Source organism: Amblyomma americanum, chromosome 8 (assembly GCF_052857255.1).
Source record: "Amblyomma americanum isolate KBUSLIRL-KWMA chromosome 8, ASM5285725v1, whole genome shotgun sequence".
In the NCBI taxonomy this organism is placed as follows: Eukaryota; Metazoa; Arthropoda; class Arachnida; order Ixodida; family Ixodidae; genus Amblyomma; species Amblyomma americanum.
Window position 1 is genome coordinate 25853425 of NC_135504.1, and position 16081 is coordinate 25869505.

Here is a 16081-nt window from a genome sequence, read left to right on the forward strand (position 1 = left end):
TCCAAGAGATGGGGTTGCAAAGTACTGCTAATTGAAAAACATCTTTACTGTAAAAACAGTGGGAAAAGTTCTGGAATTCAGTGCTCCAATTATATTTTCTAATGTTGTTCTATAGTTATGACTCTAACATTATAATAACGTCTTGAAGACTAATATATTAAAACATTGTTTCTTTAGAGCGTTAAAAAAGCGTTTCCTATATAACACACAATGTTATAAGTTAATTTTTAACGTTAATAGAACATTAGAATGGAACACGCAACATTACTGCAACTTACATAACATTTTTTAAACACTATTCTAAAGTTCGGTGCTATTTCTGATAATGATTCCGTCCCATTTCCGTTTTATTTCCATTCCTTTGGCTTTTCTTTGATGTCTCAGGGAAAAAAAGGCTGGATCAGTACATCAACCCAGCCTTCTAGGTGCGACGCGAACTGCCCTTGCATTTGAGCATATAGACTCCTCGGAAAATTTTTTTGGCTCAGCGATGCCGGGGTATAGAAAACGTGTGGCTCCGACAGCACGAGACTGGACGGCCTGCATCACACCCATGCTACTTCTCATAAACCGATGACTAATTGGACTTTTCAGATATTTTAATCGGTCTAATCGGACATTTTCAAAATCAACCTTACGTGTTCAGCAGTTTTATGCAAAATTAGCTGTAACCTGAAGAAAACACCTCGTTGTTGTTGCCTCTGAAGGAATGGAACATACACACAATGAAGAATTGGCTATGGTTTTGTGTTGATCATGACGCAGCCCATTACCTGCGGCAGATTAAAGTCGCCGCCATTAAAATATAATTTAATAGACGAAGAAGGCGTCTTCCTCTACGGCAGCAGCGCTCGGAATCTGCTGTATTCTGAACAATTCTACCCTTTTTGCTTCATTTAACGGGAACAGTCAAGCGAGAATTCATCCGAGGACCTAGCGAGTCAAACAGGAACATGAGGCAAAAAAACGACGCGGGTTTTTCCTCTGGTATTCCTGTTTGGCTCTCGCTCTGCTCAGATTGTCTTCGTTTACCTGCTAGCTGTAGCCCCGACTTCTCTTCGTTGGAGTGGAAGAGGAAACGGAGTGCGCTTCGAAGATGAGAAAGAAGCAGTCGGCAGTAGGAGCAGCTCCTGCTGGGCCGGCTGAGGCAGCAGCGCCCCGGGCCGCAGCCGCCATGGCTCCACAGCCGTACCCGGACGTGTTCGGCGAGAGCCGCTACTACATCACCAGCGAGCACATGAAGGCGTTCCGGTCGCGGCTGTTCAGCGAGGCCCGCTCGCGGGACACGGCCGCCTACCACCCGACCGACCGGCGCCGCATCCAGGACAGCGACGAGTACTGCTGGCGCTTCATCGTGCACAACCGGCTCGACCTGGAGCGCGCCGTGCGCATGGCCGACGCGGCGCTCAAGTGGCGAGCCCAGGCCCGTCTGCACGAGCTCAGCGAGTCGAGCCTGCCCCGGGCCTGCCTCCAGGCGGGCTTCGTGCACCCCTTCAACGTGGACCGCTACGGGAACCACGTGCTGCTGCTCAGGCCCGGACAGGTGCGCGACCTGCCCCTGGCCGACGTCCGCCGTGTGCTGGTCTTCTTCGTGGAGACGCTCCTGCGGCGCCAGAACGCCAGCCGCATCACGCTTCTCGTGGACTGCGCCGGCGGAGGGGACCGGCACCAGCTGGAGCTGGGCCGCTACCTGATGGCGCTCTTCCGCTGCTACTACCCGCGCTCGCTGGGCTTTGTCCTGCTGTGGGAGCCGCCGAGACTTCTGCAGGGCCTCTGGAAGCTCTGCAAGGGCCTGATGCCCGTCGAGGCCCTGGAGAGGATACGCTTCGTCACCGTCCGGGACATCGGCAGGTACGTGGACCGAGACAAGCTGCCCGTGCGGATGGGTGGCACGGACAACTACCACTACGTGTACACGCCGGGCAAGCCCCTCGGAGAGCGTTGTCCGCGGCTCGCCCCGCTGGACCCTGTGAGCTGCCCGACGGCCAGCCTTCACGTTTACGGCATGTTTACGGCGTGAGCTTCTTCGACGGCGCCTCCAGTCAACTTCTGTGAACAAGGACTCTTGAGTAACGTCATTCGGCTGAACCGTCTGTGTCGTGCGAACCATATGTGTCTGGAATACGCTTGTGGGGACTAGGTACAGCTACGCTAAGGCCCTTCGTCTCCAAAGGAAAGCTTAGTGGCTGCTAATCTGGTACCTTTGTTGGATCTGCTTTTGATTAGTCGTCGCTTGTCGTGTCACAGCCGCCTGAAACTGCAAGCCCGCGTAAGTTTGAAATGACGCTAGTGAAAACAGCCCGATTCCCATTAGGTACTCCCCCGGTTGGTTCTGCAAAAATTTAGTTTTTCCTCCAAGAAGACCCTTAAAGAAACTAAATCTGTTCGTCCAATCAAAAGAAGTGCCGTGTTGAAATTTTTTCCCCAAAAGTGAAAATTCAACGTTGCTCGGACCTCAGTTGAGACTGTCAAAGGGTCTGTGTGTACAGAGGAGTCAGCAATAATGGTTCTCTGTTACGAAGCCTCATGTAGGAATGCAAAATAACACACAGCTATCACGGGTGCCGCAAGAGAATGACTGCACTTCCGGCACCATGCATGCTATCACAGGGGTCCTGCAACACAATCTGAGCACTTGCGCTTTGCTTGTTGGTTGCATACAGTGGGGAATGGAGATGCTTTCAACGGGTCGTAGCGCTTGGCTCCTGGTACTATTACTTATTTTATTCGCTCGATAATCTAGACAGTGCCGCCCCTAAGCGGCGGTTCTCGACCCTGGATGAGGCGCGCGTAATTTCATTTGATGGGAGCGCTATGACTCGTTAGATGCAAATTGTGCTGCCGTGCTTTTAAGCGATTGTTGTTCTGTTAAATTGTGTTAACCTTTTAAGACTGGTTCCAAAGAACGGTGCAGACTCGCTAATCGAGATATTTGGTGTGCTTGTTTAAACTCCAGGGCACAGGGTTCGTCACAGCAGCAGATCTTCAAATTGGTAGCAGCGCGCAGATAATTTAGTCCGAGAAGTTGTTTAGTGGGTGGGTCTCGCGAATCGAGAGCGATCATCCGTCTCCGCTTCGGCGGAGGCCTAGATTCTGCCGCTTTACAATACATGCATACTCCGGGACCTTGCAGGCAGCAACCGCCGAAGCTTAATCGCGAGGCGGCGGCTTCCAGACCTGTGTGGTTTGGTCGGGACCGCGCACTCTGTTGCGGGAAACGTGCTGGTATGAGACCCACTCTACCAACGACCTGCAAGCTTGCACCTGCCTTAGCCACCTGCAGCGATGGTACGGCTGCTGGTTTCGCCTTCGCCTAAAGGATTAGAACAGCGGTCATTAAGCCCAGCCTTTATCTTGCATGGTGGACCTCGAGGAACAGGCGTCACTGTGCCGTCCACAGGGCTGACCTCACCATGACAGACATGCAATCAGATTGCGCAATAAAAGTTGGAAGGTACGGTTGGAATAGTTGGCGTTAAAAAATGCCGTATATAGGCTGACGTCAGGTTCGAAAACAGAGGTCCCTTTCCTCACGGCGCGGTTCAGGTACCCAACGATATATGAGACAGATACTGCGCACCTTCCTTTCCCCTCCCTTTCCCCGAAAACCAATTATTATTATTGTTAAAACGACGCCGGACCTCGTGCGGTCACGATAGAGGTCTGTTCAGGAAATAATAATAATAATAAAAAAGAAGGCCCAGTGCTGCGGCGCTGTCCATTCGTTCGGCGGCGTTCGTAATGCTCATACATGGCTATCATAATTGTGCAGCGATGCAGGGCGATTTAACACACTTTTCCGTAATCCGCCCCCTTTTTTTTACAAAGCTGCTCTGCGCATGCACGCCTCTCCTCCAGCTCCCGTGTATTCCACCGGTTGAATACTAAAACCGCCAACTCCTACTGCGCATTAGTGACAGGCGCATGCGACAGATGGCGGCAGCTATCAATCACATGCCACTTCGCAGGCGCAGCTGCCCCGTCAAGGAACCAGATCGCGCCTGCGTCTCCCACGAGCGTTGCTCTCAGCCAGTAGCAGACGAATTTTCGGTACTCCCCAGAGGGCGCAAATTTTGCGAAAAAAGTCATAGACGGGTGGCCAATGCAGCCATTCAAGGCGACCTGATAATAATAATAATTGGTTTTTGGGGAAAGGAAATGGCGCAGTATCTGTCTCATATATCTTTGGACACCTGAACCGCGCCGTGAGGGAAGGGATAAAGGAGGGAGTGAAAGAAGAAAGGAAGAATAGGTACCGTAGTGGAGGGCTCCGGAATAATTTCGACCACCTGGGGATCTTTAACATGCACTGACATCGCACAGCACACGGGCGCCTTAGCGTTTTTCCTCCACAAAAACGCAGCCGCCGCGTTCGCGTTCGAACCCGGGAACTCCTGCTCTGGTCTAGTTTTGAGGCAAGGGAGGCATGCAGCAAGCTGGAGTACCGCGGTCGACTCCAGTTCATGAGCCGCAACCGATGGGCAAGGCGGCTCTTTGGATACCTCGCTGAGACATGCCTACGCACTACATGGGTGAAGCGCCTCCACAGGATAGAAGGCAAGTATGGACTTTTCCAGACACCCATAGGTGCCGAATCGGCAACGGCATGGAAACAGGAGGCAAGGAGATGGGTCCAGGAAACAGAGAACACCAATGGCTGCAGGCGCTCGCGGAAAAACCGACACTGGCTGTGCAAGAACAATGCAAGAACAGCATCGGACCCGAAAAGATTTTTGACAACGGCCTGGGTAGCGCATTGCTGTTTGAGGCCCGTGCCGGAGCGCTGCGAACACTGGTGTACCGCCGTCGCTTCGATACAACACCAGAAGCACAGGCAACACTGTGCCGAGCGTGTGGCGACGCGGAGGAGACCATCGAGCACCTGGTGATGTCGTGCCAGAGACTCCATCCGATGCCGACAGAGGGCACCACATTGCCACAGGCGCTCGGGTTTCACGGTCCTGCAGTGGAAGACGAAGGAGACAGCTCCAAGGTCAAGAGCGAGGGGGTGTTGCGAACCAAGCGTCGACTAACACTTTGGTGGAGCACTGGCTGCGTTCCAATACTCTAGACGTCAAACAAGACGTCTAGTGTGACGCCTAGGAAGCCGTCTACATGTCCATGTATTGGAACTTGTCTATTGCTCACGCCGCCTCGCGGCATAATAATGTAACTAAAGCTTATGAACAGTTGTACTACAATTTTTCTCAAACTGAGCAATAACGATCATTAAAAACGTGTTTTCAACAAATTTTCACATTTTTTCTGCAATGACTTTGCGCGTAAACCGGACTGGTGGATGTGCCTATCGGTCAGTCTTCTTGTAGCAGACGGGGCCGCTCTCCGAAGACGACGCTAAAGAGATATGTGATTATTCTTTTATTATTGATGCTAAACTGTACATGCTCCTCGAACGTGCTCGTCCAGACGGTCCTGTAAACATAAGAATACGAGAGACTGTAATCAATGCGCGCGAAATGTGATACGGCTAATATACACTTCAACAGGAAAACACATGCGTGCCATTAAACATGCTCTCTGCCGTACGTGGTACTCAGAGACGGCGAGAAACCTAAAGACAGCAGCGAGCTTTAATCCTGCAAAGACAAAAATCAATTCGCAACGTGTCGGTGTGTCTGTTCTGAGAGTGTAGAGATAAAAAAGTATGTACGCGAAAGAGTTGATGTAACTAATACAGCAACAGAAGAACACATTTGTTAACCGTCACGCCAGCCGTCTTAACGCCCGTCGAGGAACCCAACGACAGCGACGAGTATTAATCTCTACAGTCAAGGTGCTAATAAGATCCGGCAGATGACGGATCACGTAAACAGACCTACAGCGTCCGCTGCTGTAGCAAAGCTCTCAACTGCACGATTTTCTCCTGCGTGATTCACTGCTAGAATCGCACGTCCACGAAGATTAATTAGCCGCTAGTTTGCGTACCAAATAACATGTGGAATGACTCACATTTTTCCTTTCCTATACTCCGTGTACAGTCCGACGCCCGCAAGAGCACGACTCGTTTATCCGCGTACGTCAGCTCCGCCATCTTTAGACAGCAAGTTAGCCTGCATCGATGTGGACTTCGGGGAAGCAGTCTTATTAGACCGTCTTATTATTAGACTGTCTGTTTTTAAAACTGCTTCGTGAGAAATGGAACGCGTCCCAAGATGGCGGCTGTCTGGCTAGACGTCTAAGTAGCAGTCTACTTGGGAGTATTGGAACGCAGCCTCTGTGTCTAACCGCGCAAAACCCCAGAGTCGGACGTGAATGAGGTCAATGAGCGAACCCCCCACACTCCCGACATTAGCCTTTGCGTGTGTTTTGTGTTTTTTCTTTTATTGTGCGTTTTTCCTTTCTCTCCTTCTGCGCTTTCATCTTCTCGTTTTTTTTTTTGGTCCGGGTGCTCAACCTAGTGGTGCCCACCCGTTACAAAGGGCAAGGCCTCAGGTATCTATCTATCTATGCCACTTCGCAGGCGCAGCTCCCCCTCGTGGAACCAGATCGCGCCTGCGTCTCCCACGAGCGTTGCTCTCAGCCAGTAGCAGACGAATTTTCGGCACTCCCCAGAGGGTGCAAATCTTGAGAAAAAAGGCCTGGCTCGCGTCTGTTATTAGCGACCCGGGCCAGCGACGGCCTGTTAAGTTTGCCTTAAGTCTGCCTCTACTGTATCGGAATGTTGCACCAGTTTAACCGCCACCATTATCAACAGCAGAAGTTTATTTTCATATTCGCATGAGATGCTGTTTTCAACGCGTCTCTTTAGCAGGACTCATTAATGCTTTTCACAGGCACATCTACAACTTCGTGTGCCGTACCGCAGCATTGCTCCTCGCATGCTATAAAAGGTGAATATTCACAGCAATTAGCGAATATTCGTACGATTATTCGATTCGTATTCGGTTCTTTCACCATTTTATTCGTATTCAACAAAGTACGCTCTTTATTCGAGTTGTGTAGGAGAGGTCGACTGACTTACGACGCGCAGCTCTGAAGGCTATGGAAACGACCGACTGGAAGTTGCTTCTACACCTAACACCCCTATCCATCCAGCACGTTAAAGAACCCTAGGTGGTCGAAATTTCCGGAGCCCTTCACTACGGCGTCTCTCATAACCAGGGTCGCTTTGGGACGTTAAACCCCCATAAACCAAACCAAAACCCTATCCCTCCAGCCATCCTTCCTTGTAATCAAGGTTTCTGTCAATGATTGATTGATTAATTTATTCGATTCGGCATACAGCTGCACTATTCGTATCCGATTCAGTAGCAAACCTACACTGTTCTTAATTGTCGGATTCGGCTTTTCAAAAGTGTAATTCGCACACCCTTAATTACTTGTGCCTGATGGACTGCATGCTCTAGATCTCTGCACGAACCGTGATGTCGCAGTCTATGAATAAGGCCAGCTTCAGCCAGGGTTATGCGCACTTCTTTAATCATACTCCTGCCGCGGTGGCTCAGTAGTTTGGGCGCTCGGCTACTGATCGGAAGTTCCCGGGTTCGAACCCGACCGCGGAGGCTGCGTTTTTATGGAGGAAAAACGCTAAGGCGCCCGTGTGCTGTGCGATGTCAATGCATGTTAAAGATCCCCAGGTGGTCGAAATTATTCCGGAGCCGTCCACTACGGCACATCTTTCTTCTTTCATTCCCTCCCTTATCCCTTCCCTTAAGGCGCGGTTCAGGTGTCCAACGATACATGAGACATATACTGCGCTATTTCCTTCCCAGAAACTAATTTATTATTATTACTCTGCGAAAACGCGCTCCAAAACCCACAAACCTCCCATGACCAGTTTTCGGCTGGATGGATGGATGTATGGATGGAAGGAGGACAGGAGAAGCTTCCCCTTTGAAACAGGGTGGCAGCTGAAACCATGCTCGGTTGTTTTTCTTTATATTTCTTCTTTTCATGGCGTTATAAATAAGTCTACAGATTAGTCATCGCTAAGAAACGGAGACGCCACCTATCTCGATGCCCTCAACATCAAAGCATGAGCTCGTTCACTGCAGCTCTGGGAACTTTCGCCTCCACAGATGGCGCTAGAGGCTATCAGGCTTCGGACAAGTATCAGTTGATTCCGGCGAGCTGCTCGTCCAGGTATCGTTGGAAGCCGTCCTTGAGCCGTCCGGACACGACTGTTGCGAGCTGGTCCGGGAACTTCCTGAGCAGCTTGTTGACGGAGAACGCCACGAGCGGCGCCAGGGGCCAGGGTCCGGCCACTGTGACGTCAGCGCCACGCAGCGCCGTAATGCGCACGTCGACCACGCGCGCACGGCCGTCGGACAGCTGGCGCGGCAAAACCACGGCGCATATGAAGGCCATGTGCCGCGAGAAAAAGCTCACCGAACCACGGGAACTGCGAACAAGCACCGACACACAGCGCACAATTATGACCTTGTTGCAAGTGGCTATTTATTAAGAAAACAACAATGCAAGGAAAAGACGCTGCGTCATCTGCCATCGAAACCTGAAGCACCTGAGCTGCGGCTAGCGGGAATAAAAGGACAGGGAGAGGGAAGGAAAGGGGGAGCAATAGAAAATTGGTTAATTGGTTTTTTAGGGAAAGGAAATGGCGCAGTATCCGTCTCACATATCAGCGGACACCTGAACCGCGCCGTAAAGAAGGGGTAAAGGAGGGGGTGAAAGAAGAAAGGAAGAAAGAGGTGCCGTAGTGGAGGGCTCGAGAATAATTTCGACCACCTGGGGATCTTTAACGTGCAGTGACATCACACAGAACACGGGCGCCTTAGCGTTTCGCCTCCATCAAAACGCGGCCGCCGCGGCCGGGGTAGGAAAGGATAGGGTAGGAGGTAATATACACTATGTACAAATACAGAATAGGAAATAATTGTGGGGCTCTGCGCCGCGCATGACAGGAGTTGTTATGACCTCCCACTTCGGCTTTGTTTTTGTCACATCGAGCGTAGGTATGCTATCGAGTTAATGGTCAAGATGAAAGGAAGAGAGCATTAACTGTCTCACTCACGCTGAATGTACACCGAAACAAACCGCGCCTAAGAATCCCAAGGTGGTCGAGATTATTCCGCAGCCCCCACTGCGGCACCACTATCTCTCATTCTTCTTTCACTCCCACCTTCCTCCCTTTGCTCACGACAGTGTTGAGGTACACCCCGAGAAATGAGACAGATACATGCATCATTTCCTTTCCAAAAAAAAAACAATTTTTAATTTCAAAATGCAAGCCTGCCGACGGGAGATATGCGGACATATTGATTGTTACAGGGAACTCTTACAATATATGAAAAGTAATTGTAGTAATTGGTTTTTGGGGAAAGGAAATGGCGCAGTATCTGTCTCATATATCGTTGGACACCTGAACCGTGCCGTAAGGGAAGGGATAAAGGAGTGAAAGAAGAAAGGAAGAAGAGGTGCCGTAGTGGAGGGCTCCGGAATAATTTCGACCACCTGGGGATCTTTAACGTGCACTGACATCGCACAGCACACGGGCGCCTTAGCGTTTTTCCTCCATAAAAACGCAGCCGCCGCGGTCGGGTTCGAGCCCGGGAACTCCGGATCAGTAGTCGAGCGCCCTAACCACTGAGCCACCGCGGCGGGTACAATATATGAAAAAGAAATTGCGTTTATAAACTCTTTCCCGTTCCGAAATGTTTTGGGCAGAATTGTTGGGTATGGGGGTTCTTTATTAATCTGCACGGACGCCGCACATATCCCCTAGATGGTTGGAATTCACCCGGAGACCTCCACTATACAGCTCCTCTTTTGTATGGCACCTCAACCGCGCCCTAAGATAAGAGACGAGGGAGCGAGAAATAGGGAAGGAGATTTTTGACCGGCTGGGGTCGCTTTCCAGCGGACACTGCAACTCCATTAGACGTACGCACGACGTGCCAAACGTCCACAGGACGTCCAAGGGAGTTCCAGTGCCCACAGGAATTAAATCGCGTGCGCTGAGAGGAAAGCAGGTTTTTGACCTCCTCAGGTCGCTTTCCGAAATGCACTGAAAGCTCCACTGGACGTACGCAGGACGTCCCAAACATCCCCAGGACGTCCACGGGAGTTTCAGTGCCCACTGGGATTAATCCACGTGCGCTGACATGTGAGCCCACCTGAGCAGCGTACCCGGGTACTCCCAGTCGTAGGCCAGCTCGCTGTTGTTGAGCGCCGTGTGGAGCGCGACGAGCAAGTGCGTGGAGTTGCAGCGCAGCACCACGGGCTCGCTCAAGTGCACCGAAGCGGCGCCCCAGAGCCGGCCGTTGCTGAAGCGCACGTTGCGCCAATTGGGCCCATCTCCCAGCACCAGGGGCTCGGTGGAGGAGAGCAGGGATCGGGACTCGTCCATCATCGTGCGCACCATAGCATTGACGAACTGCTCGCTGCCGCACAGCCTGTCCAGGGTGCGCCGACTGCGCCGAAGGCCTGGAAGCGGAGATACATAGTAAGGCGTTGTTTCAGTGCAGCACCAGGAGTAGAGCATATCGTTTGCCGCAGTCGGCACTTAAAGGGACCCAGAAAGGAGGTCACAACAAAGGTGCGATATGTCTGGGATGTTAAAAGACGATGGTTCATAATTATCCCCCAGCAAGAATGATTTTAATGCGTTTTGTGGAAGCTGAGCTATATGCAGACAAAATTTGAACTTCCGCGTCTTCGCGCCTTTCCCTCTCCTCTCGCACACCTAAACGGCGGCGCTCCTCCGCCGGCCCCACTCACTCGGCCCCTCCCCTACCTCCGCCGGCTGAGGCGCGCGCGGACGCGGTAGAGCGTGACGTCTGCAAGAATTTGGCGCTGTGAACCAATGATAACCCCCGGCTGCTGACGTCATTTGCAAGACGTGACGTCATCTGCCAGGTTTTCGTGCGAAAGCCCGGCACCACGCGTCGCCGCGAGGTGCGAAAGCGGGAATTTTTAAAATGTATTGTAAATTTCCCGCTGGCTTCTGAGCTCTCGTACGCGGCATGGACGCTCGGTGGCCTGTACTCTACATAGTGCAAGCATTTTAAAGCCAAGCTCAAACACTGCTTTCTGTGGCCCTTTAAAGGGCCAGCTGATCCGCAAGCTGGTCAAGCCTTAGCCGAGCCTAGGTGTTGGCCAAGCTCAAAACGTCGGAGGTGGAGGGATAACGGATGGACTACGTTTGGTTGGTTTATGGTTTGGTTTATGGGAGTTTAATGTCCCAAAGCGACTCAGGCTACGAGGGACGCTGTAGTGAAGGTCTCCAGAAATTTCGACCACCTGGGGTCCTTTAACGTGCACTGAGATCACACAGTACGTGGGCCTCTAGAATTTCGCCTCCATCGGAATTCGACAGCAGTGGCCGGGTGAGAATCCGCGTCTTTCAGGTCAGCAGCCGAACGCCGTAACCACTGAGCCACCGCGGCGGCTTGGATGTACTACGTACCCGCGGGACCTAACGTGGTGGCTGTGGTTAAAAAAAATTATGGGATTGCACTTAAGTCTGCTAAAGAGCGGAAATGCGGAAGCATTTTTTCCCTCTTTCTCCCTCCACCTTGCATTTTCTTATTTTGTGATTTTTCAATTCGTCATGTTTTTATTTTTTTCCTTTTTGTTTCTGAAATTTCATTTTATTGTCTGTTTTTGTTTTTATTTTTATTCTAAGCAAGCCTTCTTAAGCAATTACATCGTTTTACATCGAATCAGGCACAAAAAATCTGCTTCAAATGCAGCATTTATTTTATTAATTCAATTTAATTAACTACAGTATGGTACAGCTTAAACAGCCGTGCTAATACTGGGCCACGGGCCGCGGCGTCCTGTATTACTCCGCTAGCCAATCACATTAGTAAACGAACTCGTCTTTTTATTGTTTGACTTTATTGAACGAGCTGTCATAAAAATTCTACAGCTTGTAATTTTTTTCTCGATATTAGTTTCTTTTTTAGGTGAGGAGAAAAATTGCAACTTGTCGTGGAAGAATTCTGTGCGGCGGTCCGAATGTGCGCGGAGCTTCACTGCCGACTTAAGCTGCATCTGACTATAATTACAATTCATCAATCAAACTTTTCCCATATCAAGATCTCACATACTTCCTAACACAATCCTAACACCTAACACTATACCTAACACTATCTAACGCAACTTCTGCGCATTTATCTTTACAGATCGACCTAATCGTGCGGACAAAATTTGCGGACACTTTTTTCGGACGTGACATAATTATATAATGGTTTAGCATTAAAACAACATTAAAGAGTACTTGTAACCCTTATGGTGCGTTCACACTTGGGTATCCGGTGGAGAGAGCGAGTGGAATCCGCCGCCGCGGAAGAGATTCCGCCGAAATACCCAACCGAAAGACCGATCGATCGATACAGGACCGATTTCAACCGACGGAAAAATTCCACTGATTCCCATCGTCCTATAGGGCGGAGAGTAGGAAGCTCCATTCCGGTGGGGCAAACATGGCGGCGCCCTTCGAAGCATGACCCTTCCTTCGCTTCGGACTGAATTCGTCATTGGTACTGCATTTTTTCAGTGGGTTCACTTTTCTTAAATTAGGAGTCGGTATTTCGCTTCGTCTCATAAAAAACTATAAGTAATAAATTTGCTGTAATTTTAGTGCACTAGCACTTATAATGGCAATTACCTGCATTTAGCCTTTGTGTGTTTGTCTGAAATAGAATTGAAATTAGTTGGGGAAAGGAAATGGCGCAATATCTGTCTCAACTCGGCGGACACCTGAACCGCGCTGTAAGAGAAGGGATAAAGGAGGGACTGAGAGAAGAAAGGAAGAAAGGCGCCGTAGTAGAAGGCTGGTGGTGGTAGTGGTTTTTTATTATAATTTAATTAAAAAGGAAGGAAAATATTTTTGCTAGTCCCGCCATCTGCCATCGATACTGAAGCACCTGAGCTGGGGCAGCGGAAATAAAGGACAGCAGGCAGAATGGAGAAATTAAATGAAAGAGGTGAGGGGACAGGAAGAGAGGATAGGGGGAGAAATAATATGTACAAACTATTTACATAATAAAAAATGCGTCCAGGTTGTGCGCGTGATTAGTTCATTTTGGAGGAATTAAATCACACACGCGCACAGCACTGTGTAGGTTACAACTGGAGTGGGGCGTCCAGTTATTAATCGTTCAAGGTAGAACTCGCGGAGCGTTCGGTCACTGCGTGTAACTACCTGACGGAGAACAGACGGGACGTCAAGCCCGTGTGTTCGAGGAATGCACAGAGGCTCACCAAAGTTCGCTCACGAGTGCGCGCACTGCCCTGCGGCCACAATAGCGTCTTGAGGGAGTCTGGTAGTATCGCGACGAGCATCGGCGAACGCGGCACAGTGAAGGAGCAGGTGTTCTAGTGTTTCCACTGCACCGCGCCCGTCACACACATCACTCGTCGCGATTCCGTGACGCTCCCGTCGTTCCCCGGGCCACACGCAGCCCGGATTAATTTTGAAGCCGGTTTTGTGGCAGGCTGTTTATCTTGTGCTTTATTGTAGTTCGCAAGTGTCACCCTCATTTTCCCTTCCTTCTGGCATATAGCCGATTGAAGTTGCACACTGTCACAAATGGCGGGTGTGACATTGAAAGGTTACTTTACCATTTGAGCGAAAATCGTTCATGTGTTGTGTAAACGTTTAATTAATGTTGGCGAATTGTTTTTCCGCAGCCACTTTGTAACGCTTCAGAAACGTTTGAACAAACAAAAAATAAAGTCGTGATCATTAAGGAGAATTTATCAACGTTTGACCAAAACAAAAAAGTAACTGTGGTAACGCTTTTAACATTTCGGCACTACTTGGGCTAGACAGGCGAGTGAGCTGGGTGAACAAAAGAGTGAACTGAATGCAGCCAGTGTAGCACCTTTGCATCGCCAGTGTAGCAAAGTGTTTTGTTGCGCACCGTGCGAAAGAGGCGACGGACGAGAAAACGACTCAAGCAAAACTTTTTGCTGCGCTATTGCATGATTCTCTTAGGTAACAACATTTATTTATTTATTTATTTATTTATTTATTTATTTATTTATTTATTTATTGCAAGTACCTACTGCGCCCATGAGGCATTATTGTAGGGGGAATATAGCTACCTACAATAACACATGCAAAGAAGATATTGGGAAACATGTCAGCAAGGTAACAACAATACTATAGTAGACTCAAATAAACACGTAACATAGATCGGCACAGCGCTGCTAAAACGTGCGAGACCTGGAAGAGATACATCAGATCACCATTTCAGCAGCACTTTGGAAATAAGGTGCACCAACCACATCATTTGGAAGCTTATTCCAGTCCAGAATTGTGTTAGGGAAAAACGAATACTTAAATACATTAATGCGGCATTGATAACTCTTAATCTTTTTCGGGTTGTCTAGTCTCTCCGAAATGTAAGATGGCTGCTTTAAATAAGTGTTTTTTATTAATACCGGTACAATCATTGTAAATGCTATGCAAGAACTTCAGCCTGCATATTTTTCTTCGGGTTGCCAAAGTCTTCCACCCAATATGGTCGCTAAGTTGTGAGCTCTTTATATGAAAATTATAATTCCCAGTCACAAACCTTGCAGCACGTTTCTGTACCCTCTTTCTAACTTGTCAATGAGTGTACCCGTGAGAGGGTCCCATGCTACACAAGCGTATTCTAATACTGGCCTGACATTTGTTAAATATAATGTTTCTTTTAGTACCTGGGGAGAGCTTTTGAAATTCCGTTGGAAAAAATACAGAAGACGAGAAGCTTTGGCAGTTATCATGTCAACGTGGGCTGTCCAATCTAGGGATGCTGTGCCCCGCCGCGGTGGCTCAGTGGTTAGGGCGCTCGACTACTGATCCGGAGTTCCCGGGTTCGAACCCGACCGCGGCGGCTGCGTTTTTATGGAGGAAAAACGCTAAGGCGCCCGTGTGCTGTGCGATGTCAGTGCACGTTAAAGATCCCCAGGTGGTCGAAATTATGCCGGAGCCCTCCACTACGGCACCTATTCTTCCTTTCTTCTTTCACTCCCTCCTTTATCCCTTCCCTTATGGCGCGGTTCAGGTGTCCAAAGATATATGAGACAGATACTGCGCCATTTCCTTTCCCCAAAAAACCAATTATTATTATTAATGTGAGTACAACACCAAGATACTTAAAACCTTATCTATACTTTGGATAGTGTCATGGTTTAAGAGTTTCAGAGTGACATGTCATGATTTATGGTTTAAGAGTGACATGTCATGATTTATGGTTTAAGAGTGACATGTCATGATTTATGGTTTAAGAGTGGCATAACACAACATATATAAAAAACATTCACGTGAGAGATACACAGTATTGTTTTGTGGAGGATGACATAAGAGAGATCTTTGGCACCCGCAGTTCAAACGCTCCCTAGCAGCCCGCTAGTCTGAAGAACACCCATCTTGCTTCCCGTCCATCGTCTCTTCAGCCCGGTGCACAGAACTGGGCCACGACGACGCTTATTTCAAAGGTTTTACAATCACAAGCGGATTTATTATCACGACTCCCGAAATGTAAACTGTGACACAAAAACACCGACTGAACTGTTTTTTCCTGCATTTTGAACATTTTGCTGTGTGCAGGGCAATGTCCAGTACACGTATAGGCAATAATGAAATTTCCAAAGATGCAAGAAAATCAGTCTTTGCTCAAACGCATGTTGCTGCGTTCTAGTCGCGCTGCTACGATTGCTGAGAAGTTCATGTGAGCCAACCGAGGTTCTCGCTTTATAGTAAATCAATGCGTCAGCACACAGAGCACCCAATCTGCACAAAGATTCAGTGCACTTGGTTCTTTGGATCGACATGTAACGGCATCGCTTTCTAACTCCGCTGTGCTCGCACTGCTTCGAGAACGGAGCTTTAGGCACACCTCTTGCGTTGCCGCTCATGATCTGAGCGCGATGGGTACATCGTTGTATACGTAACTGAGAACACAGCCCACTTCTTTCTAGATCCGCGTTTTTACGCCGTGCTTCCTATGTGTTCAGAGGTGGTTAATTGCGAGTAGCCGCATTTGCGAAACCCGCATGAATCCACTTTTCTTTTTGCAACTTCCGCCTTTTTGAAATATACACCACGCACATTACCGAGAATTTGAGACAAGCGCTTCTAGTTCCTTTGGCTGTCAACGCGGGG

The 16081-nt window shown here is 49.2% G+C and overlaps 2 protein-coding genes across 2 annotated transcripts; one reads left to right on the top strand and one right to left on the bottom strand.

Moving 5' to 3' along the window:
• Window positions 1–1079: 1079 nt before the first annotated feature.
• LOC144100159 (motile sperm domain-containing protein 2-like) lies at window positions 1080–2368 on the top strand. Its single transcript, XM_077633184.1, has one exon. The coding sequence runs from the start codon at window positions 1097–1099 to the stop codon at window positions 2018–2020; it is 924 nt and encodes a 307-aa protein (XP_077489310.1). The 5' UTR covers window positions 1080–1096; the 3' UTR covers window positions 2021–2368.
• A 5368-nt stretch (window positions 2369–7736) lies between these two features.
• Window positions 7737–10462, bottom strand: LOC144102239 (uncharacterized). The gene is made up of 2 exons (XM_077635548.1): window positions 10095–10462; window positions 7737–8362 (listed from the first exon to the last, which is right to left on the bottom strand). Exons 1-2 carry the CDS (start codon window positions 10460–10462, stop codon window positions 8074–8076), a joined length of 657 nt encoding a protein of 218 aa, XP_077491674.1. The 3' UTR covers window positions 7737–8073.
• Between the last annotated feature and the right edge of the window lie 5619 nt (window positions 10463–16081).

Excerpts from the sequence above, each read along its gene's own strand:
- LOC144102239 (XM_077635548.1), bottom strand. The coding sequence starts at position 10,462 with ATGCTCTACTCCTGGTGCTGCACTGAAACAACGCCTTACTATGTATCT. Across the intron at positions 8,363-10,094 it reads TACCCGGGTACGCTGCTCAG|TTCCCGTGGTTCGGTGAGCT; the intron begins GTGGGCTCACAT and ends GCTTGTTCGCAG.
- LOC144100159 (XM_077633184.1), top strand. The coding sequence starts at position 1,097 with ATGAGAAAGAAGCAGTCGGCAGTAGGAGCAGCTCCTGCTGGGCCGGCT.